The sequence below is a fragment of the Dermacentor variabilis genome, chromosome 6 (assembly GCF_050947875.1).
Source record: "Dermacentor variabilis isolate Ectoservices chromosome 6, ASM5094787v1, whole genome shotgun sequence".
NCBI lineage: Eukaryota > Metazoa > Arthropoda > Arachnida > Ixodida > Ixodidae > Dermacentor > Dermacentor variabilis.
Genome location: NC_134573.1, coordinates 170,105,772 through 170,129,155, shown reverse-complemented (window position 1 = coordinate 170,129,155; position 23,384 = coordinate 170,105,772). Strand labels below are relative to the sequence as shown.

The window sequence follows — 23,384 nt, the reverse complement described above, 5'->3', positions numbered from 1 at the left end:
AACAGACGCCTGCTTGCGAGCTGCTCATCACCTTGCGCTATATTTTAGATTATTTTCTCTGCTTTCTTCTTTTTTTCGTTAGTTCTTTGCTGCATGCGATGCCAGCAACGAAGCCCAAGACAGTGCAGATATTTTGTAGCCTCTATTTTGTAGATAAGGTAGCCTCCCCCCTTAAAGACGTTAAAACCGACAATTTATTATTTAGTATGCAGTGTTACCATCTAGCCCAGACAATTGCTTCATTGTCATGTTATAAGTGAGTAAGAGGTTTTCATTTGTGTTTTGTAACGTAAACCTTCTTTAATTACAGTGTGCAGAACATAATTGGCCATAAAGTAAATGAACAGGGCCCTAACAAAACAATTTCACAAGTTACAGCATTTTATTAAAAATCTATTTCTTGACTAAAAGCTTGCCATTGCTTAAGCATTGCAAGTGTATGATGACAAAAAGCTGCTCCACGTGTCGGGAAACCTCCAATTCCCATCTTGATTAGATATAGCAACTGTTATACTATTGCCCCGAACAGAATAAGGGCTGCATGTTTTGGTTTAGGTGAAAATTTAAAGCAAATGGTCATTGCTATAGGTGTGTATGCAAGAAGAATTTGTCACATCAAGGGATGGCATTGTAGCTATGAGAGATGCAGAAGGACAGCAGTGCCACAGGTGTGTCACAGACATGCGAGAGTTGCTGATGGCTTCTCTCTCTCTCTCCATGGAAACAGGTGCTGCAGCTTTCGGACCAGCAGATCGCGTTGTTGCCTCCGGACCAGCGGCAGAGCATCATGGTGCTCAAGGAGCAGATTGCCCGCAGCACTCAGCAGCAGTGAGGCCACTAACGCTAATAAACATCCTTGCTCGTCTGTGCCCAGTAATTTTCACTCTGCATCTCGTTGAGCCGCGACACGGTCCGTTCGAAGGCAAACATCTCCTCTTCGCCACTGAAGATGCTCACATTCTGCAAAATGAGTGAATACACACATTTGTTCAGCACCACTTGGCATTGACGAATATGGTACTTCTTGTTAAGACTAATCTGTACTGCTTTTATGGGAAACTGGACAAGGACATTCTGAACTGTTGAAGATGGCGATTTACAGAAGGCATGACAGTGTGCTATTTGTTATATGCAAGTAGTCGATGTGCTTGAAACTGCAATTATTCTTTTATTGTTTCAGTTATAACAATTTTAAGCACTATGAATTAGTGGTAGTTGTATTAAAATAGCACAGTTACATCGAAACGTTTTTAAACTCTTGGATGGTAGCACTTGTATGCCACAGGCTGGTTGCAGCATTGATAATTGCTAAACGTAAAATTTTCTATTAAGAAAGAAACGCACCCACACACACAAAAGGGCCTATTTTGTTTTACTTAACGGGCAACTCCGGCTATTTTTTTAACATGTCAAGGTAATGGAATATTTAGGTTCCTGAAACCCCCCTGTCACTCGTCTGATAGTAGAATTGTTCCACACATTCTCAAATAATCTTAAATAAGCAAAAAAAAGAAAGAGAAACCAAGCTGCTGAGCGGACGTCATGAGTGTTCCCCCAGCAGAGAAGGCACGCAAGGCATGCCGGTCTCACCCGCTGTGCGAATGAAACCGACGAAGAGCAGACGTTCAACTGGTTCGTGACCGCGCCGGACCTTTGGGTGACAATGTCAGCTGCACAAGCTTTTTGGATGTGTCAAACACTGACAGCTATGATTGTGACGAATTCAATAGCCATTAGTTGCCGTTCGCATTTGACCCGCTGCCGCGAGAGCCAGCACCAATGCGCAACATGGAGATCAACGGTAGCCCTAACCACTGATTTTATATGTGCTGCTTGCTATTTTAAGTGTTTCACCCCTTCTCAGGGAAGCACTTCGCATGCTTACTGTAAGATGTGAAGTACGACTTTGCTTATTTGTGCGCCAAAAGTGCGTTACTCACCGTCTAAAGCACCAACCGGTGCATTTGTTTACACTAGAAGGTGACACGACCGCTCGTCATTTGCTTGAGATATGAGGCTGGCCACTCACTGGTGACATCTAATAATGTCGGAACATATCAAAACGCAAATTTTGTGCGTGTATGCACCATTGCGTCACTCTGATACGAAAACAGTGAGCGGGAGATCGTATAGTACGGGAGCGTTGTTATGCTGCATACATATCATTCTTCGTATTCTCTTCATGTATACAATGCATTCCATAAAGTAGACACAGATGAGGGCTTTGCGCGTATGATCGTTCATTTAGAGAACGTGTAGTTTTCTCGCAGAAACGCCAATGCCAGTATTGACACTATTGGCAGCTGAACGATGCTGTTGTTTACGCTGCTGTATCGAAGGGGCCTCCGCTTGCTGCCCATTTGGGATACGAGGTAAACAGTGCACATCGTAAGCTAAATAATGAGTCAGCATAACAAGAGGTAATAACAGACCAATGTACGTAGTCTCATTTAATTTAAGGAAACACCGGCGAGTCAGACTGGCCGTGTTCGAGAACGGCAACGTACAGGTGTTGATATCGCGTCGTGTTGTCACTTCTAGCTTTTTGCGTGTGCACTGTACGAAATGAGGAATGCTTTATTTCAAATCCGTATGGTTGTAACTGATCTACAGAAGCAGTTTTCTTCACCCTAATGGCTTAATTAGTTTCGGGTCAGTCGCTAAGGTCCGCCAATGCATGTACTCGGCGGCTGTGCTAGGCTTAACCTTGGCTCAAACTGTGTGTGTGGTAGGCGAGGGCTCAAGTTCGCACAGCCAACAACGCAACACCACTTGCCACCCATCTCTTGGCCGTCCACGGGAACACAACATCTCACGACTGCAACTTACACCTAGCACTAAGTCACGATCGTCGACTTCTCCACACTCTCGCTGCTGTCGTCTGCCTGATTACGGCATTCTCTGCGTGAGACAGCCCTGACATCATACACATTGTTGCCTGTAACTGAAGATAAGGTAACGTAGGGTGTTTGAGGCAATTAATTAAATTCATTTGTAAAAAATATGTGCAACCCTCAAATCTGATTTTTCGAGGACGTGACAGAAGTGTTCAGAAGAATGTATGCAGTGAATTTCGTCAGCATTTGTTGACATAGAAAAATCGCCAGAGTTGCCCTTTAAAGCAACTTTACTGCACTAATGTAGTGCCTAAAACAATGTTTTGTTTTAGCGACTTTTGTACTTACAGGTGGGCCTTCCTGAAAGATTTCAGTGATGTGAGTGTGAGTGGCTACTTCGAAAATTTCCAGCACATGTAAACAGCTCGAAGCAGTTCCCTACCTTATCACTAATTTGCAAGTCGTCCATGAGCGAGCGGTTCTCGTCAGTCAGGCTGCCATCACTTTTGACTGCCTGGAAGAGCTTGTCAGCTGCAGCGTCAGCCGACAGGACTAGGCGGACCCGGTTGTCGTACAGGGTGTCCACCAGGGTAATGAATCGGCGAGCCTGAGTCTTCTCACGTAGGGTCAACACGGGCACATCTCGAACAAGTATCGTGTGAAATATGTGGCTCAGCGCCAGATAATCGACGGCACCAACCGCCTGCACAAGGACAAGGCAGCACACAAGCACTTACACCATTTTAATAACACCGTTCTGCATAGCCGAAACAGTTGAGAGCTTTACTGAAACATGCTGCTAACCCATATCTGAAGGCCTTTGTTGTACAACAGAATCTTGTTGGTACAATTCCATTATGTACAATTTCCCGTCGCCAACATTTGCAATCAAGAAGACAAAAAGTGACTCAACAGAGTTACGCTTGTTTTTTACCGGTTCACACGTTGCTGGGAAGCACAATTTTTTGGCAGCAATGTTAGTACATCACCAAACTGCAATCCCACAATACGTTTTTGCAAGATCCCACGTAAACAGGAAAATGCACAAGGCATGTGCAATCAAGAACGGTGTATAGCTGTCTGCCACGGCAGCGTCACCGCAATATGTGCCCGCCCGTCTCAGGTGAAAATGCCGGCGTGCACTCAGTTTCTCATTCCAGTACCAGCAAATCTTCCCTGTGGTTGTCACAGGCCGCATTCACAGCCATCACCGCCAACCAACGATGATAAGCATCTTTGCCTATCCATTTTAGTGTGTACTGCACACTTTTTAATAGGCAATAAGCCAAACGCTCTGCCATTCCTTGCTTCAGACTGTGATCGTATATGTTTTCGCCTGCTAGATCCCATGTAAACCAGGAAAGCGGTGAAGTGCGATTGAGAACAATAGCCGCCCACCGCATCAGTTTCCACGCAATACTCGACTACCCATATCACGTGAAAATGTCGGTGGTACTAGCAAATCTTCTCCTGAGTCGTCGCACACCATATTCACAGCTATCCCTGCCAAACCTATTGCGATAAGCATCCTCATCTATCTGTTTAGAGCGCATAGGCAATAAAAAAACGTGTCTCAGGCTGCCAAAGCCCCACCAGCTCGATGCGCGCAGTTATTCGCATCATGTAAGCTACAGCTGAGTCTTGCAAAGCTTTAGTCACTACAGACTGTACATTTTTCTCACTTTTTTTTCCACGACGTATGAATGAGGTTCTACTGTACTTGGTCATTTTTTTTTTCTATGCGTTCAGGGCAGAATGGGGCATTACAGAAGAGGTGGGTGGATATATGTAGAAAAATGTAGAGCCAAACACAGAAATAATAATGCTGATATAAGACCAAGAGAAGACACAGTCGGAGACAGCTGCCTCGAAGGACATCGTGTCTTCAATGCAAGTTGTTGATGAATAATGTGAACACTGTGCAGTCCTACACCACAGCGAAATCTTTTAGACATTTATTCTTATATGACTAGTGGCCTACACAAAGCATACCTGTTGGCTTTGATCATGCTACAGTGATCAAATCGGCACACCTGTCGTACTTATTTTAACAAATCCCAATATTGAAGGGATCATTTGTCTGGCAGAGCTGGGCGTGTTGCTTAGTCGGGTTGTCACCATGTTCTGCAAACTTCACCATTTCCTCGCGCGAATACTCGTGATGTCGCTAGAGTTGTAAAACAGGACATTATTCAGTCCTACTCACACGGTCGCACAACTCTGAGAACGAAGCATCCAAGATGCGGCCACATGTCTTGTGGAACTCAACGTTGCGTCCCTTGATGGTGAGCACACGTGCTCGAACGACTGAAACACAAGAGATGCCTTTGTTGCCACAACAAGCTTCTCGCCACCTGCTAAGCATGTTCCAATGCTGTATGGCAAATTCTTGATTACTGGCCACCTCTTAACCCTTTCTGGTTCAAATTTCGTCACCGAAGTGAGAAATTTATATTTTGTGCATCTTATTGGGAAAAGGCTGGTTAATGCAAAGACAAAATTTTCAGTGCAGTTTTCAGCAACATAATCAAAGGCTCCTTAATAAGTCTGGCCGTTTTGAGCTGACAAGGGTGGTGCATACAATGCACACTAACGATCAATGTCTGGAAAGTATTACACGGCTACGTGCCACAAAAAAAGCTAATTTTAAACCAAACGCCATGCGCCCTTTTCCTCGCGCCTGCTGCACTCCCAGCCGGAGAGTCAATGTAATTCGCACAAGTGTGCCTACGTCATTCACAGTGCTATGACGTGACTCACAGTGAAACATGGCTGAGAATTATTCAAGGCAACAGCAGTTATTTGTTTGATCTGTTGCTTCAATAGAAAAATTAAAGTTTAGAGCAAAAATAAAAACTATAAATGTCTGCGTGTCTTTGTTTCACTTTGTACCATAGCAAGAGAGGTGCACTTCCATTTCATCTGCTGCTTCCCGCATTGTGCACTCGCGTGCGCACAGAATGAAACTATATCATTTTATACCATGCTCCAGCGTGCGGTCAGGCTCTTTGATCCACTTGTGTTTACACGAGTGTTCATGTGGCACCTATTTATTATGCCACTAGTCTGGTGCCAGTGGTACAACGACGCGGTGTATTGTGGTAAGGATCCATGAGCCGGGCTAGCCTCTCCAAACGTGCGTGCACTGAGGGATCCATTTTGCAGAAGCAGCCAGAGAACAATGCAGGTGTTCTTGTGCACAACTCTCAAGATTGTGCACAGTGCGAAACGAAACAAATGCAACAGTTCGCAGGCTCACGCGCGAGACTGTCACCGGAAGTGCACCATGCAGCAAAAGTGCAAGAAAAAAGTCGCATGTCTGTGCAGAACACCAACATAGTTGCAGCTTAAGCTGGAGGAGCGGTTTTTCAGAGGCAAGTGGTGAGAGTGTCTACGTTGGCAGTGAAGCTCACCTCCTGAAATCATTGGTTTGTGACACATCGAACATTTATATTTCTGCTAATAATGCACCAATCTGAAAAATTATAGCAGTGGAACGCTTCCTAGAGGGCATGTAGCCATATCCGTCATATAACCAAAATTTGCTATGTGGCCTAGTTAAGCTGGGTAGAATGCTCCAAGAATACTGCTCAACAGCCTAAGCACAGCTGGATGTCGCACGTGGACATTTGAGAAATATTGGGGATAACCCTGTTTATATGCGACACCAAGTTGACAAGTTATGTAATTACAGTAGCTGATACCGATTCCTATGATTAGCTTTGGTGTTTTTCTACATATCAGATATTTGTTGTAAAGCATTACAAGTTTCTAGCGGAATCGTTAGACCAGAAAAGGTTAAGAGTATGGTGGGAACCAGTCAAATGTACTATATGGAATCGTTGGTGGTCAGAATTTCACTACAGGATCTTTTGTGAGCCAGATGTAGCTTTGTGATGTAAAACACCATCAATCAAGCAATTGCTGCAGCTATCATTAGAGTGAGAATACGTTTGTTGGAAAGGCAGAGAAGTCAGTCTGGAGTTGGTTCTACATAAGATAGCAAGAACTGCGTCAATGTATGCTAATAAAACAAGAAAGAAAAGGCTCCAAATGTTGCAAGAGCAGAGCCACTATATCATATGTGGGCTGCACTGCCATCTCCGACTTCTGGTACGACACGTAACCACTCACTGTCATTCTCTTGGCTAGCCAGGACCTTGAACAGCTTGTCCAGCTCCGCATCTGCATCACACTCAGACTTGCTGTAATAAATTAGAACAATGAAAAGGCCGCAACTGTCTGCTCATGTCTACGACAAGACTGAATCTCCATCTCAACTTATGACTGTGCTGTCCTTCAGTTTAAACAGAAAAGTTTCACTTGGGCTTATCCAGTATTTTGCATGTGGTTAGAAGCATTTTTAAAAGTACTTATTCATTTTACATATGAGCCTGTTACTGAATGAAACTGCTTGTTGTTGTTGCCCACGTGTTTCTGAATGCTTATCTTTATAGACCTTCACAATGTCCATGGCATTTTTATAAATAAATAAAATTTAGTGAACACGCACTAGTCGCTAGGAGGCAGATTTTAAGCTTTGTAATAGGTGCTGGCCTTTATATTCCTTTTGAGACTAAATTTGTGCATTGCAGGTGTTCACTGAGCCCATATTCATAGGAAACAGCTAGTCAGTCAGTAAGTTGTACAGGGTTTTTTACTGTTCGAAAAAACACCTAATTAGTATTCAAGCAATCATAGCAGCTTTAATTTGGCATTAGATCCTGCAGACCAGTCTTTCGTAACCCCACAAAGCCCAAAATATCATTTTTGATGCACTAAATTTGATGCTTCATTATTCTGATTTCATTGTGGGAAACCTAACCGAAAGCCCTAATAGCATTTTTCATAAGCTGAGAGTGTCGTTTGAGTTGTGGATAATTAAGAAATCCAATTAGCAATTAATTACTATGCTGATAAATTTAACTCAAACAAAACATTGTTGTTTTTGGTGTCTCTGTACTCTCCATGACCAGAAATAAAGTTTTGTAATTTTTCTTCATGTGGAGTGGTGCTGTGGGCTTTGTGGGTTAACAGATATTTGCATTAGGCATCGTACAAGGTGCATTTTCTGCATAAAGAAGAAGAAACGCTGAAGTTATGCTAGCTCTGGGGAATGCCAATGAATTTTGAATACCCCGCAGAGGTAGACGACCCTGTACATGGTTCTGGTCCTGTACATATTTAGAATATTCAAAATTATGCATACATGGGAAGCATGTGACACAACACATCAGTTGCTTGATCATTTCGCCATTTCGTTCAATATTTATTCAATATAACTGCTCTGGTATATGTTGGTTTGCCTGCTTATCAGAATATGCAGTACCATGACAGTATCAAAGCTCAAGGTCTGCAAGTTGGTTCTAGCGACATCTACTGCAGGTCTTCTGTGGTCTTTCCCCGCTCACCACCACTTCCCAAGTGCAAATATTGATGAGATTAAAAATAATAACAATGTTCTAGTGTAATAAAAAGAGATGAAGAAGCGAGCAGATGGGTACAAGTGCTAACTTAACAAATGGCTTTATTCGAACAGTGTGCAAATATGCATACAGATTCATGAAAAATAACCGCATGGATGACTCTCGTGTACCATGTCCTTCATCCTGTCTCCTTTTCTGGTTTTGTGCTAGAAACTTACGAAAGTGAAAGTAAGCCTTAAGATATTTTGCTTACGCTTTAATTATGCATGGTAGCCACTAAATAAAGCCATTTGCTGTAGTTAGCACTTGTGTGGCCACTTGCGTCGTCAGTATCTTTTTGTTGTGGTTGTAGATTTCAACTTCTCTGGCCAACAATGTTGGACCTCAATGTTGTTAATAATTAAATGATTGCGAGTTGGCTTATACTTACACAAAATAGAAGCTGGTCTTGGTGGCGCCTTTCTGTATTCTGTAGTCAACACCAGAATCGAGAGCAACTGGCAAGCAGTTTTTCTGCAGAGAATGTAATCAAAAATCAGAGGACACCTAAGCTCTTCTTATAAGTTGTGAATGCGAAAGCATTAATGTCCAACTGAATGCTGCTGAGCCGTCCTTCGAGTTATGAACTCCTCGTGGGCAAGCGTGCGTGTTGAGATGCTTGGCATGTTTTGATTTGGCCTTACCGAGGCACAGTTAGAATGCAGGCAAGAGCTTGCACAGACAAGGGTTGTATGAATAATACAGGCTTCCGAGAGCGGCGAGGGTGATGTAGCAGTGTGGCAATGCCCTTTCCCCTCATCAGGTGTTCCTTTTCACTTGCTCTGCTTTGTTGTGGTCCAAGCAAGCAAGTGCGTGCCAGCGTCAAAGCCAATGGGAAGTTTCGCTGCTGCAGACGCTGCCGGCATTTTTGCTCAATGGGCCATTTGGAGCTTTCGCATCAAAACAATTCTGTCTAATAAGAGAGTTGTGAACAGCCCTGCATTTGCATACCTTCAACACATCAATGAAAGGCACAAAGTTGCTGCGCTGCAAACCATTCTTGTACAGATCTGCAGAGAGAAGAGATAAAACATAAAACAAGTTTATTTGATCACCTGACTCAGCCATTTCATTTGATTATGGTAGGCTACGATTGTTTACATTTGCAAGTACAAACTCCTGTGACAATAAGTGGCAGCTAACCAGCATCACATTATGCTAAACACTTTTAACAATTCATATTTTGAAGCGTGATCACAAAAATTTCAGTTACTTTGCAAGTTGAAACATTGAATGGGGAGAAGAGAGCAGTGGGAAGACAGGTATTCACAGATAACTGTGACTTGCAGAGCTATAGTTTGAATTCATCAGACTAGAAGGGATTCCATTTAGTCTGGTGAAATTTCGCCAACAGTGATGCTTCAGAGTTCTGTCAAATGCCATTGAAACAGTGCATTGGCAAGGTCTGTCATAATGCTGCATGAATGATGCATACAGACACTATCTAATTATCATGGCCACCTTTGACACCAGTAAGATTTAATCATCCGTCATAAAAACATTGAATGCACGATTGTTATAAGTGTCCATTTACTGGCTAGCCACCTTCCATTTTTTGCCATGCGGTTAGCAGCACCATTTCTACGCAGAATTAAGGAATATAGATGTTGGGTTGGGCAAACGCATGTGTGCAATGGTCACCGCTTGCTTGCCTATGTCGTCAGCTTTGCCTTTAGCAATTTACAGGAGCACTAAAAAGGACTACTAATTTAAGCTAGATTCATAAACTTCACTTCTGAGAATCGGAACAGACGAGTTTTCGCATGTGCAGAGAGTTGATAAGCCAATAAAGGTGGAAAAATGAGAGACAGCTGGTAACGTTAGCTTGAAGTTTCTGCACTAGCTGCCCCTGACATAATGAATTTGTACAGCGTCTGCTTGAAACTAACTGACATTTTTCCAATGAGAAAGGAACACATTGACTTCAGTCAAAAAGTCCAAAGGCTTAACCAAGTGAGATTAAAGAACATTTTTCATGTAAAAATGGGCCAGATGCACAAAAATACTTTGAAATCTGTGACCTAACCTTGATTTACCAGTACTGCAGTTTTCGCTTGCATTTACAAAAGACAAAGTTTTGCCTTTAATTTACCCGCTGGTAATCAAGGCTTTCTGCCAAATAAATTAAAACCGAGTCTTGAAAAATCCAGTGCTGCTCTTTGGTTTTCCTTTAGAATTGAACCAACTGTGATAATCAGATTTCACTTCAGGCCAACGTGGTGTCATTGACCTCTTCCTGGTTAGCAGCCACTCAACGACCACACATACCGTCAGGTTTGCGGTTTGACGTGGCTACGACCACAGCACCTAGGTTGAACAGGTGACTGAACAGGCGCTTGAGGATCATGGCGTCGCCAATGTCTGTCACTTGGAACTCGTCCAAACACAACAGCCAAGCCCGGGCACAGATTGCTTCCGCAACAGGTGGAATTGGATCATATTGAGGTGACTTGCGACCTTGGCCGGACTGGGCCGACTCCTGCTTCCAGCTGTGGATGCCTGCCAAGGAGATAAGGGGGGGGGGGTCAAACTGCAAGTCAACGAAGCAGCCATTAAAAGAAAGATATCTTGCTTGAGAAGCGGTAGGTGCTTTTCACATGTCTCTGATAAGAATCTGCCACAGGTTTGTTGCTGTACTGTCATGATTATAAAGTGCACCTTCCGGAAAGAGAGATGCACACCCCTTACTTTCTTGCTCAGTGATTCTTCAGCTTTTAGTATGCTACCAGTGTCCTCGTTGACCATGGACGAGTGAAGGCAGTGTAAATGAGCAGTGTGTTCATCATAAAGATGTGCAACACATAGCAGTAAGTACATCATTCTTCTGCAACAAATTAAATGCATTGCAAGTATTGAAGTAAAAAATATTAAATTAATATATATACATATACACACACACAGGTCCACACAGTTTAATTATTTAGGACGGAAAGTGCCGAAGTACTGACACACACCAGATTAAACAAAACTGGAAACTTTCGATACTGTCAACTATATATATATATATATATATATATATATATATATATATATATATATATATATATATATATATATATTCTATCCTTTTTGCCAGCCCTAGCTTTCTAAATTCTCATTTGAACTTCATTGAGTTGGTCGGTTTTCAATAATCGTGCAGACAATCTGCCACATGCGGAAAAAGATGGACGTACGGTTGTGAACATCCAGCATGAATGAATGGAAATGCACTCGCTGCTTGCTCTCCACCGCTGTGGACTCGTAGAACATGTCCATCAACATTGTCTTGCCTCGACCTTGAGCAAACAGTAAGAATTGAGGGGGCAAACATGTGCAAGTACAGTCGATGCATAGTGACAAAATTATGTTTATACAAAGAAGACCCGGCATATATTTCTTAATTAAAACTATTTGCATTGTGCTAAGCAATATATAGCTTATACATGCTGGCAATTGCTGCACAAACAACTTGAAAGTAGTTGCGCACCTCACATATATGACCACTGCATATATCAATGGTAACATTTTAAAAGAGTCTAGTTGCTCATATTGCATTCACAACATGGCAACGTGGCATTCACAAGGGAAATGCACAACATGACAGGATAGTTTGCAGGCCACCATTTAGGAATGCACTATTAAACTTCCACAATTAAACTTACCCACTGCACCATATATATACAACCCCTGTGGCTTGTCGGCTGGTTTCTTTGCCCTGAAGAGCCACTGCAAAAATCGATTCCACTTACACAGTTAGTCACTGGGGGACATTACCGTTGCTTGACCTTACTTTACCTTTTCAAACAAGCCTGGGGTGTGCGGCGTGTAATCTGCAACTTTGATTTGAAGTTCCTTCAGCAGCTGGGCGATTTTCAGCTGATTTTCATCAGGAAGTAGCTCGCCCTGACCGAGAAGCCGGTAATAGATGGACAGGACATCGTCGGTGGCGGTTTCGTCTGTATACGTATGAAAATTGGGGCCATTTGCAGATGAAGTATACGCGACGCGTGTATATGGAGTACATCAGCGGAATACTTGTGCTGTCGTAACTGCACCATTTAATTCTCACCTCTCACGCTCGAAACCAGCCGCGCCGGCTCCAAACAATGCTTACCGCCGCGCCAAACTCGAGCGATTTGTCGCAAGTTGAGGGCTTGGAGGGAGAACGATCCTGCTTTAGCTATCATATTGCCTGTTTTGTGACACAACTATTATATACTATATTTTACAAGATCATCGAGTTGGAGCTTCACGTCAGCTTACGTTAGACCATAAACGTATAATTTCAACGACGTACACTGCGCACAAGTCCATTTCAAACGCATACGGGAAGCTCCATGTAAAGACGGAGTGGGCACAGTGACCTTTCATTCAACGCCGCCTTGAATAAACTTGACAACACACTGTGGCACCACTCGACTTTGTCCTGCGATAAAAATAGCGCATTTACGTTCAGATTTCATCATGAGGATAATTAAGAATCGCGGCGATTAATTTCGACGATAAATATTTGTCCACATCGTGCACAAACCACTGCCTACACGTTAACGTGCACTGCAGCAGCCGACACGCAGGGTCAGACGGCCAGTTGACATGGCTTCAGCCGCAGTTTCGCTGTAATGTCATGCATTTTTTTTCAATCCAAACAAATTTATTAGACATTCTATAGCTGCAACAACATTTTTTATTAGTAGTAACGGACGATATTTTTTGCGTGACTTACACGTTATTACAGCCAAGTTACGCAAGGAATTAGCCAAGTCAAACTGCAGCGGAGCCAGCATCGGTTTCGTTTCTCAGGTTTCGGCGGCTCCGTGGTGCGCTCGCCGCATTTGTCGGAGGCGCGGGGCTCTTTGGGGCCCCATTTCATTGCCGTCGCTGTCGTCACTTGTCTTGCCGTGTGCTGCTTGGCGCCTGGCTGCTATCGGGCGTGACGCTCGCCGAGGCAGCGACGAGCAGTGTGTACGAGCCGCCCGCTGTGAATTGACGAGAGGAACCCAGCTAGCTCCGGACCGATGGCTCGCGACTACCGTGTGCTGTCCATACAAAGCCATGTGATTTCGGGATACGTCGGTAACAAGAGTGCCTGTTTTCCTCTTCAGGTGGGTCCCGGGTCATTATCATGTTCAATATACTGCATACGTTCGCGATCGTCACGGTCTTCCAGACACAAACATGAATCAGACCTGGACAGAACATTGATTGCAATGCCCTTTAAATTCCTTCACGCGACAGACACTCGGGTTTGAAGTGGACTTCATCAACTCTGTACAATTCTCCAACCACACGGGTGAGCCAGCGTTTTTCTTTTCTTTCTTTTTTTTTTTCCAGTTTGGCGCCATGCCGATCGCTATGCAAAGACAGGAGGCGCTGGTAAAGATAAGCGTCACTCAGTCTTGCACGCCTTATCTCATTGAAAAGTAGGAAAAAAATTGCCCCATCATTATTATTATTAGATATATTTTTGGGCGGCATATTATGAGTCACTCAGTCGGGTTTTAAACAGCTGGCGTTTTTTTTTTTATTTTTTGCTGAGTATCATATATATATATATATATATATATATATATATATATATATATATATATATATATATATATATATATATATATATATATATATATATATATATATATATATATATATATGTATATAACCTAGAAAAAAAGTAAAAGACCATGCACCCATATCTTCTAGGATATCCACACTACAAAGGACAAGTACTGAATGCTGAAGAGCTTCAAGACCTTTACGAGGGCCTGAGGCTGAACAGAATAACCAAGTACACGCACATATTGACAGGTACACATGTGTTCTTGCATTGAATCTTGGTGTACCCAATTGCATTTGTTAGTGTAGCATTCACAGTTTTTCACACGCCGTTTTCAGGTTATGTCGGCTCAGATTCGTTTCTCAACAAGGTAGCCGACATAGTACAACAGTTAAAGCAAGAAAATTCTGCATTGATGTATGGTAAGTGGCCATAAAGCAATGTCACAGGTACCAAATTCACGTCTTAGCAGTATTAATTAGTCGCTAACCTTCAGATGTTACTCTCTCTTTTTTTACTGTTTGCAGTGTGTGATCCTGTAATGGGAGATAATGGGAAGCTAGTAAGTATTGCTGTGTATCATACAGTTCTCCAGTGTGCGTCAACTGCAATGAAAAACATCTCGTAAATGCCTTCAAATGACACCAAAACATATATTGTTTCTCTAGTTCAAGCATCACTACTTAAAGTACTGAAGAATGATGTTCTTCCCCTGACATGTATATTTTCATAATTTTTTGCATTGGAAATAAAGGATCATAATTGGCTTAGTTTTTTATGCAGCTAAATAAACCAAAAACTAATTGGCAAATGTATGTCATCAACATTGTAATTTATTTTTGAATAGTGCAACTAGTTTCATCATATGGAGAAGAGGCTGGCTCCATCAGCCTTCTTTATGTGCCAATCACACATCCTTGGCCCCAATTGAACCTTTGACTCAAATGCATTGTGTGGGTTAGCCAGGGCATCTTGAACCAAATTTTCCTTTTTGCTCTGCTGAGGCCATCTCTGTCCCTTTTAAATGTTGCCCCATTTCTTGCTATGCTCAAAATTCCAGTTTGTGGTATATATGGTAGAAAATGCTTGTGAGTGTTCCTTTAAATGCTTTTCTCCATTTAAGCTTTAATCTGACTTAACGTGCCAGTGTTCATTGCACATACAACACACTAGCTGGTGGCTCTTGACCCACTTATATGCCTGTGCTTGTTTTGTTGAGGTCCTCATAGAAATACCAGACAGTATCTCATGTCACACTGCTGAAACAAAGAACACATAAAATTCACTGTAAGAGGAAACCTTATCTTGAATGTTTGCTGCTGTTAGTCTATCAAAGAAACCTTTTTGCAAACTTAAGCAAGATTCCTGAAGTATTTAAGAGCATTAGACTTGCTAAGTTAAAGAGGAAATGGCAGCTTCTGCGTATTTTCTGAGTGCTGCTGGTAAAATTAATTTTCATTTGCAATTGCAGTAATCTGACAAGGAAAAACAACCATGTTCTAATTTGTTGTGAATTGTGAATTTGTGTTCTATTGCTGTGAATATCACATTTAATTTTTCACAACCTAACTTAGCAAACTGCTAAAGAAGTGAGGGTGGCACATGTCTATGTGACACAAAACTGCTCTGTTCATACCAGAGGAGGGTCCCTGCTGCTGTGCTCATCACTTTAGCGCAGTTACCTTATCTGAAAAATGGCACCGGTGCACTGACAAGGTTCTGTTAGTGCCAGACATTCATTGCTTCCTGGCCACAGTGTAACCTTTGGTTTGGTGCGCAGTAAAACAGCTAGAATTATCGGGGCCCTAATGAAAAAGTTCGGCACCTCAAGTATTCATCTACAGGCAATTATGCCAATTCCTAGTTGGGCTATCAGGCTGGAATGAAATACAAGTGACAAGGGATAAAGTCTAACTTCTCTTTTGACTGATTACTTGAAAGCAAGATCTGTGGTATGTGGTAGCATAGCTGAGTGCTAAGATTACTCTGGCCCCAATACTAAAGGCATCCTCAACAAATCGCACAGTCTCATCCAATCATCGTTGCCCCAGGGTGCCCCGGTGCGATTTGTTAAGAATGCCATAAATCCCTGTGAATGAGTCACCACACTGATTCACACAGTGGCAAACTGGGAAAGAGAAATCAGTTTACTAGCATGTTTTCTCAAGTTCACGTTTTATTGCAACATGATACAGGCGACTTCAGTTAATTCGACCTCAGTTGATTCGGTTAATCCGATTTTTCGGTTAATTCGATTCCGACCGAAGTTTCTGGCCCAGGGTGCCCAGGTGATCGTTATTTCGATCCCAAAATTCGATCTTGACCAGACAGAACGCACGCGCCTGACCTCTATGGTGACCCCACTAACGACACCTTTAGTGCCAGCGTCTGCCTCGGCGGAGCTTAGGGAACAGTGAATGCGTTGAGCGCACGTCGTCTCTCGTCGAAAGCGTTTATTTTTGGCCAGATGAAAATTTTCCAGCAATAACGGTAGTCCACAATGTCTGATTACGGTATTTGCCCGTTTCTAACGTGTGCCTTTTGTTTTCCAAGGAAATTTGGGCGAAAATTGCTTGCACGGCGCAATCGGATACGAAACCAAAATCGCATTTGTGGCATTCGTACGCTTTACCGCATAGCACGGCTGTACTGTGGCGAAGCTGACTCTAGGTAAACTGACCGCAATTCTAAACAAAATCGGGTTAGCGTTAGATTTCTACTTCCTTTTTTTTTTTAGGAGCCTCAGTGTCATTCCTACGTTCGTTTTATATTTTGAGCACATAGAAAGTGGGCGCACGTTTGATTCGGGGCGTGTTAGACTCGGGCAAATGCTGCCAAATATCAGTGCTTTGTTTTGGCATTTTGTTGGTACCGTCAAAGTTGAATTAACGGAAGTCGACTGCGGTAAATCCGTGAATGTATTATTTCTCTAGCATGTGTGACAACGTACAGGGACAAGTACAAACAATAATTTATTGTGAACAAAAAGCTGTGAAATTAAAGTTGCCTTCTTGGCTTCTTTACTGGTTCAGCTGAAATATTTATATTGATGATTTAAATATATGAATGAGGAAGCATTTAGTTTACCTTGTAAAAGCATTTTGCTCACGCGCCTCCGTCTTTTTATCTTACAGTATGTGCCTCAAAGCCAAGTGAACATCTACAGAGATCGCCTTATTGGCATGGCCGACGTGGTCACACCTAACCAGTTTGAACTAGAGTGAGTATAGTCTATATTTGGACCATATGTCTTGTCTGCTGCATGTAGGTGCATTTCACCATACAGTTATACTTCGATATAACCAATTTTCGGATGTAACGAAGTAAATTAAAGAAATCTTGCCAATATCAACTTGTAACAAATATATGCTTATAATAAATATTGGACATAACAAAGGTACTTTTGTGCCAGATGTGATTTCGTTATAACACAGTGAACCATATTGTGCTTATATCCAGCTAAAAATATGTGTGAAGCATACTAGAGTCCAAATTGCAATGGGACAGTCAGACATGTGCACACACACATACACACACTATGCATCTGTGACTGGTATAATTAATTGTGTTAGTGCTACAAAGCTTGCATTATACAGCATTCAAGCTGTATTATATAAGGCTGATAATTTATATAGCACTGGCATAAGTTCCAAGGCACAGATTGAGTGACCACTGCTACTGGTGCCGAGTGCGCTTTACCCAGTGTGGATTGGAGTCACTCCAATAGTGTGCATTATGCAAATTTACCTGACCGTTTCTGCAAAAATTGGCTTCATTTCTGCACATGTTGCTCAAAAAGGTGACTCATTGGCTTTTGTGAGAACCCAATTCAAGAAATCTAGACAATTCTGCAGCTTCCTATCTTCCAAGCATAGGTGCAGGTTAAGGTGGTACAGGTGAAAGGCTGAGCCATTTGGAATCTTCTAAACTGATAACTTGGAAATTGATACCTGGGTGGCCACGTCCTGCACGCTAATATGAGGGTTTGATGCCATAATTAGTAGAGCATCCATGCGTAGGCTAGGACTCAAAGGTGGAGTCCTCCGCCGCTATTTCTGGAAGCAGCTGGTTTGTCTCAGATTTTCATAATTTCTGATGATACTTTGAAGGGTGATGGTTTGGGCTAGTTGGTTTTCCACGAGACTGTGTTTTGCAGTGCGAAGCGGGACAGAGGACACAGGAAAAAACGAGGACAAGCATTTGTCCTCGTTTTTTCTTGTGTCTCCTGTCCTGCTTCTCGCTGCACCACACAGTCTTCTGATGATAGTCGATGCATTTAGTCTAACGCCATGCTTCCATGACTGATATATATTTGCGGCCTACCTCCTGTAGCCATTTGCAGCTCCCAAGGCAAGAATCACGTTTTCCTTCTGCTCATTAGACAAAGACATGGCGACTGAAACGAAACAAAATGCACCTTTAAACCTTTGCACTGACATTGTCAATTATATTTTGTGATGATAGGTCTTGTAGGGGAAAATAAAAAACTATCCGTGCACTTTATCTACGCTAAGACACAGCTATCACAGCTTGTTTCCAACTAACACCAAACCCAACGTGTTACTTCAGGCAGGGGACAGCAGGTAAAGAAAGACAAGTCCACTTCTCGAAATGTTGGCTCCTGCTTTTACCTTGTTCTCATTTTGCTCATCATCTTGAATTTCTATCTCCTGCCTTGCCCATATGTTTTCAGTGTGCTCCATTGTCACTCTAAGCACACAGTGCTTGTTAGGTGACCATGGAGTGGTGGAACGTCTTCACACATAAAAAACAAACGACATTAAGCTTTTTATGGTGCTTACAAACTAAAGTGGTACATTGTACATGTGTGGCGGTTTATACCGTCACAATAGCACATTGATATCATTTGCATTTGCAAAACAATTAAATGAACTGGTAAATATGTAGCGCATCGTAACGCCACAATAGCATGTTGTAGAAAATCATACATTACAGACCATTTCTGACTGTTGTAATAATTTAAGGCGCTTCTCACAGTAAGAGTGGCTTTTTTGATGTTTTAGAAGTAATTTACTAATACAGCTCAGCTTATTTTTTCATTTTTGTGTCCCTTTAAGTGTTGCTGCTGAGCTTGCTAATGGCTGCGTTGCTTATTACAGGCTCCTTTCTGAGAAGCAAATCACGACAGAGAGTACGGTGCTGGAAGCAATGGATGTTTTGCACACAAAAGGCATCCCGATTGTAGTACTTACATCATACCGACCCAGTGACACAGCGAAGGAGATCTACCTGTACGGTAGTAGCAAGAAGGCAGGCCAACGCAGCGCTGTCAAGATTGAGATTCCTGCCATTAATGCACACTTCACTGGCACTGGCGACCTGTTGGCTGCCTGCATTCTTGCCTGGATTACTCGCACAAACAACCTCAAGGTTTGTAAGCTGTGTGACAGGGCCAGCATGAAAGATGCATCTTTGTTGGTTTTCTAATTGTCAAAAATTCAATGCATGCATTATGTTGGGAATGAAGATGTCAGTGCAAGTATAGACTGAATGGCCTGACTGCAAGCTCTGCGTGCAGCTTCTCAAGTTAACATGCATACGATCATTGGTATGTTAAAAAAAGTATTGCTTATAGTTCAATTGTGTTCTAATTACAGATTATAATCTTGGGTGCACTTTGCAGCATGATGTCATTGTATATAAGTTTTAGCCAACTGAACTGTGGCAAATGCATGATTCACATGTAAATAAATATCGGATATATAATGTTGTGTGTTGTGAAATTGACACCACACACATACCAGGTAGGCAAAATAAGATAACTTACAATGTGATAGGAAACACAAACACAGGCCTCTACTCAACTTATGTGGTGCTTACCATAGATGGTGTGTCTGCTAATGTGGTGACATTGTGTGTTATGTCTACTGCTTGTGTCATACAAGGGCACAGCACATGCTGGCATTGAATGACAAGTATAACACTAAACTAGCGTAGCTGCTTGCTTTAAAGTAAGATAAAATAGCCCTGTTTGGCATGTCTGTGATGAAAAAACTCGGAACTCCATGGCATGTAGTTTGTGCCATTTGAACATTGTATAGAGGTCCTGTAAGTTTCAAGTGATATTGCAGGAATGTTGACAAAATGTCTGCTTACGTGTGTTGAGGTAAAGTTGCCAAGGTCATAATAGGCGACCTTAGAAGCATGTATGTGGATTTGTACAAACATACATGCACATTTAGTAAAGCAATGAAGGGGGCTAGTTGGTGAACGTTCATGGTTATATTGCGCTTAGTTTTACACTGACGATTTTAAGTGAAAGACAGGACGTGGACGTACGTAGCGCAATATTGCGCTACGTACGTCCATGTCTTGTTTTTCACTTAAAATCGTCAGTGTAAAACTAAGCGCAATATAACCATACACATGCACATACAAAAACAAGTGATTCACTCATTTAATGACCTTTCAGTTTCCTTACCATAATAATGTAGTCCATTGTGGTTTCTTTCGAATGATCATTCTTCCTTCCTCTCTCTCTTTCTTTTTTTTATGCCGGTAATTTAGAAGGCATTGCTTTGCCACTTTTGCTGCAGTCAACGTGGGGCTCTGGAATGGTTTTGCCCTGACAGCAAAGCTATATTTTGTACGGCTGCTTGTATGTCACACCGGAATAATTGCAGTTAACGAGTGCTAACTGTTCGTGCTGTCCTCAAACATATTTACTTATTATTTTGTGCTCCAGCCATTGAGGAGGCCTATCAACACAAGCAGCATATTTTTGTGAAGTGGCTTTGTCCAGGTGTGGGTGGTGCTTTAGTCTAGACATTTATAATCTCTATGGAGCCACTGTACAGGAGACACTCAAGCATGCTTGTATTTTTGGTTTTTATATGAATTGCTTACAATTTTTGCACTTCAGATATACAGTAAGTAGTCACCTTCCTTATCAGGCAATACATTACACTGAGGAGTGCTTTTTTTTTTTTTCCTAATATGAAAACAGTGCCTGTCAATCTGCCAAATGGGCATTCTAGGGAGAGCTTATCCTTTTGTTCTGTATTCTATTATCTACACACTTAGTCATTGAACGGGCAGAGCTCTCATTTTTTCACCACAGATAATGCAATCCTGTTGCAATCACAGTTGTGTCTCGATGCCATAACAATGCTTTTGTGTAATATAATGGGAAATGCAGAGCACATATTTTTCGTAGTTTCCCTTGAATATATTTTTTTAAGTGTTAGCTTTTCTAAGCTCATTGCTCAGTTTCATGACGTTGGTCCCGTCTGCAGTCAGAGAGGTGTGGGAGGAAGGTGTCAGGTGCTTCCACAAATGAGAGAGGAGCGTTCGGCGACTTGACATTGCTTGGTTCCCTGTAACACCACTTTCGTGAATAAGGGCAGCGAAACTCACCGATTGCACCCGTAGTATTGTAGAAGTCTTGCCATGTTGCGGTGATGCCTCGCCTTCCCTTTCGTGAATCAGTGGCAGCGTGGGCATTTGACACCACGTGACATATCATGTGCAGCGAAACCAGCAATTGCATCTTGCAGTACCATGAAAGTTTTGCTGTGTCATGGTCATGTTTCACTTTTCCCTTAGCGAGTCAGCAGCAGCTTGAGTGCTTGCCACTGCATTGTGTTAACCAGATGGTGTTTAACATTACGGTGTTGGGAGTGCTGGTAGTCGTGCCTCGCTCTGAGCACTGTTGCACGACCATTGCCAGTGTATACTTAGAAAGCTGGTGAGCCCTCGAGCACCGTATAGGAGCATAGTAGTTTATATGAGAATGCTATAAAACATCCTTTACACTGAAATGTAATGGAGGAAAGACCTTAAGGGGGGAAGTGGGTCCTAAAAATTTTTTAATCACTGCCAAGTGATTCACTGAGCTCGAGACCTGGAGCAAAAAAGCCTAGCCTGTACCACATCAGATGCTTAAACAGTCGCGTTGCGCGCTCATAACCGTCCCGTGAGTTTTTATTGCTCCACCCATTAAATAGGCAGCGATTCATTAATTCTGGCTGGAGATAATGTGGTGGTTTCACAGAGTAATTTTTTACAGATGTTAAGGCATTGCTTTGTAATCTTTGTCGAATAGGAGGCATTGGAGAAAGCTGTGGCCACTGTTCAGGGTGTATTGCTTAAGACGTTCAAGCATGCGTCAGGTAAGTTGTGCTATTTCTCATTCCTGCTGTCGAGCATGTTCGTTATTCCACAGTTAACTGCAGTTGATAAGTAAGCAGCATAGGAAAATTGACTGCTAAGGAAATTTCCTGGCATAAGCCAAGTCATGTGTGGCAGTGCTCCTCAATGTAGGAACAGGCCATGTCAGAAGCAACTCGCAGTGCAATTCATTTGTTTTAGTGATTGTTTATTGCTGAAGTACAATATAATCACTGATAAAGGGCATGCCATGAAGGTTGAAAAGTGTGCATAGTAATAAGTAAAAACAGTACGATTAGGGCCAGTTCATGTACAGTACTTAAACAATCAAATATATTCTGTCGTTCAGCGAGACAAAAAGCAGATAATGCAGGGCTCACATGGTTCCATCGGCTTTTTTCTTCACTGCTCCGAATATGTAGTAAAATGGTGCTACTTGGAGGGTAAGCTAAACTACCTAATAATTTCCCTATAAGGACACAGACGCAGTGGCTACCTAGTAAATGAATGACTGCACTGAGCAGCTCCACTGCAATCTACCCCTTTGCATGGCCTAGCAACCCCGATCATACAACCAGTGTTTACATAAACAGTGCTCAAGATTGGTACTCACTTGAACACCATTGTGCTCTGCTCAGTAATCGTTGTCACTTTGTGGCCCTGCGAGCGTGCAAATTCATTGTAAGTGGGTTATTGGTAACATGGTGAAATTTGTAGTTCTCTGGTTCATCGGATGCATGAGTCAGGAACTCCAGAACATACAGGAAGGACTGTGATGTTTGCGGATTCTTGTGCTGGGACTTCAGTTTGAACACAGGCATATGGTGTATGTAGGCTTCAGGCGAGCATTGAGGCAACCCTGGAGCAATGTTGTAAATATTGGAAGCCATGGAGCAGGCTAGTACACTTCTGCACTCTCCACTTTGATGGTGTTGCAGATTTGCTAATTTCAAAATACTATTCACCTTTGATTTCAGTGAGCAGTGGTTTCTACTGCAGGTGCCCCATTACACCCCACTCAGAGTAGACACCTGAATGATTTTGTAGCAATTGAAGGGCCACCAGCACCCAGAATTCTCAGGTGGCCTCCCTCCCAAGCACTGACCGAGCCCCCAATGCTCTTTAGCTTTGGTGATCAAGTTCGTGACTCTACAATTTGCCTTGTGTTGCAGAGAAGGAAAAAGAAAGAGAAGGTGAAGCTGCAGCTGGCTCTGTGCCGGGATCTGAGGTGGAAGGAGGTGCTCAGCCTGCAGCTCCAACAGCAGCAGCAGCAGCCCTCTTGGAGCTACGTCTGGTACAGAGCAAAGAGCACATCGAGAACCCACACTCGGACATCCGAGCCATCAAGATCTTCTGACACATGCCACCAACAAACCAGGAATGCTCTGGGGGATGAAAATAAAGCCCCACATATTGGTAGTA

At 42.6% G+C, this 23,384-nt stretch overlaps 3 protein-coding genes across 3 annotated transcripts in view; 2 read left to right on the top strand and 1 right to left on the bottom strand.

Moving 5' to 3' along the window:
- The window catches only part of CstF64 (cleavage stimulation factor subunit 2 CstF64), a 10,850-nt gene extending 9,981 nt beyond the window's left edge, over positions 1-869 (top strand). Inside the window, exon 10 of the mRNA XM_075696714.1 lies at positions 728-869. Coding sequence (XP_075552829.1) covers positions 728-832 — 105 coding nt within the window. The 3' untranslated portion in view covers positions 833-869. The remainder of the gene's footprint in view (positions 1-727) is intronic.
- LOC142585735 (putative ATPase N2B) lies at positions 576-12,879 on the bottom strand. Its single transcript, XM_075696715.1, has 11 exons — positions 12,351-12,879; positions 12,077-12,237; positions 11,944-12,007; positions 11,476-11,577; positions 10,571-10,801; positions 9,254-9,312; positions 8,694-8,776; positions 6,972-7,042; positions 5,044-5,144; positions 3,280-3,540; positions 576-960 (listed from the first exon to the last, which is right to left on the bottom strand). The coding sequence occupies exons 1-11, from the start codon at positions 12,466-12,468 to the stop codon at positions 844-846; spliced, it is 1,368 nt and encodes a 455-aa protein (XP_075552830.1). The 5' UTR covers positions 12,469-12,879; the 3' UTR covers positions 576-843.
- LOC142585739 (pyridoxal kinase-like) lies at positions 11,092-23,384 on the top strand. Its single transcript, XM_075696718.1, has 10 exons — positions 11,092-11,109; positions 13,082-13,383; positions 13,517-13,571; positions 13,979-14,083; positions 14,171-14,254; positions 14,360-14,394; positions 16,967-17,052; positions 18,953-19,223; positions 21,898-21,964; positions 23,135-23,384. The coding sequence occupies exons 2-10, from the start codon at positions 13,297-13,299 to the stop codon at positions 23,317-23,319; spliced, it is 975 nt and encodes a 324-aa protein (XP_075552833.1). The 5' UTR covers positions 11,092-11,109; positions 13,082-13,296; the 3' UTR covers positions 23,320-23,384.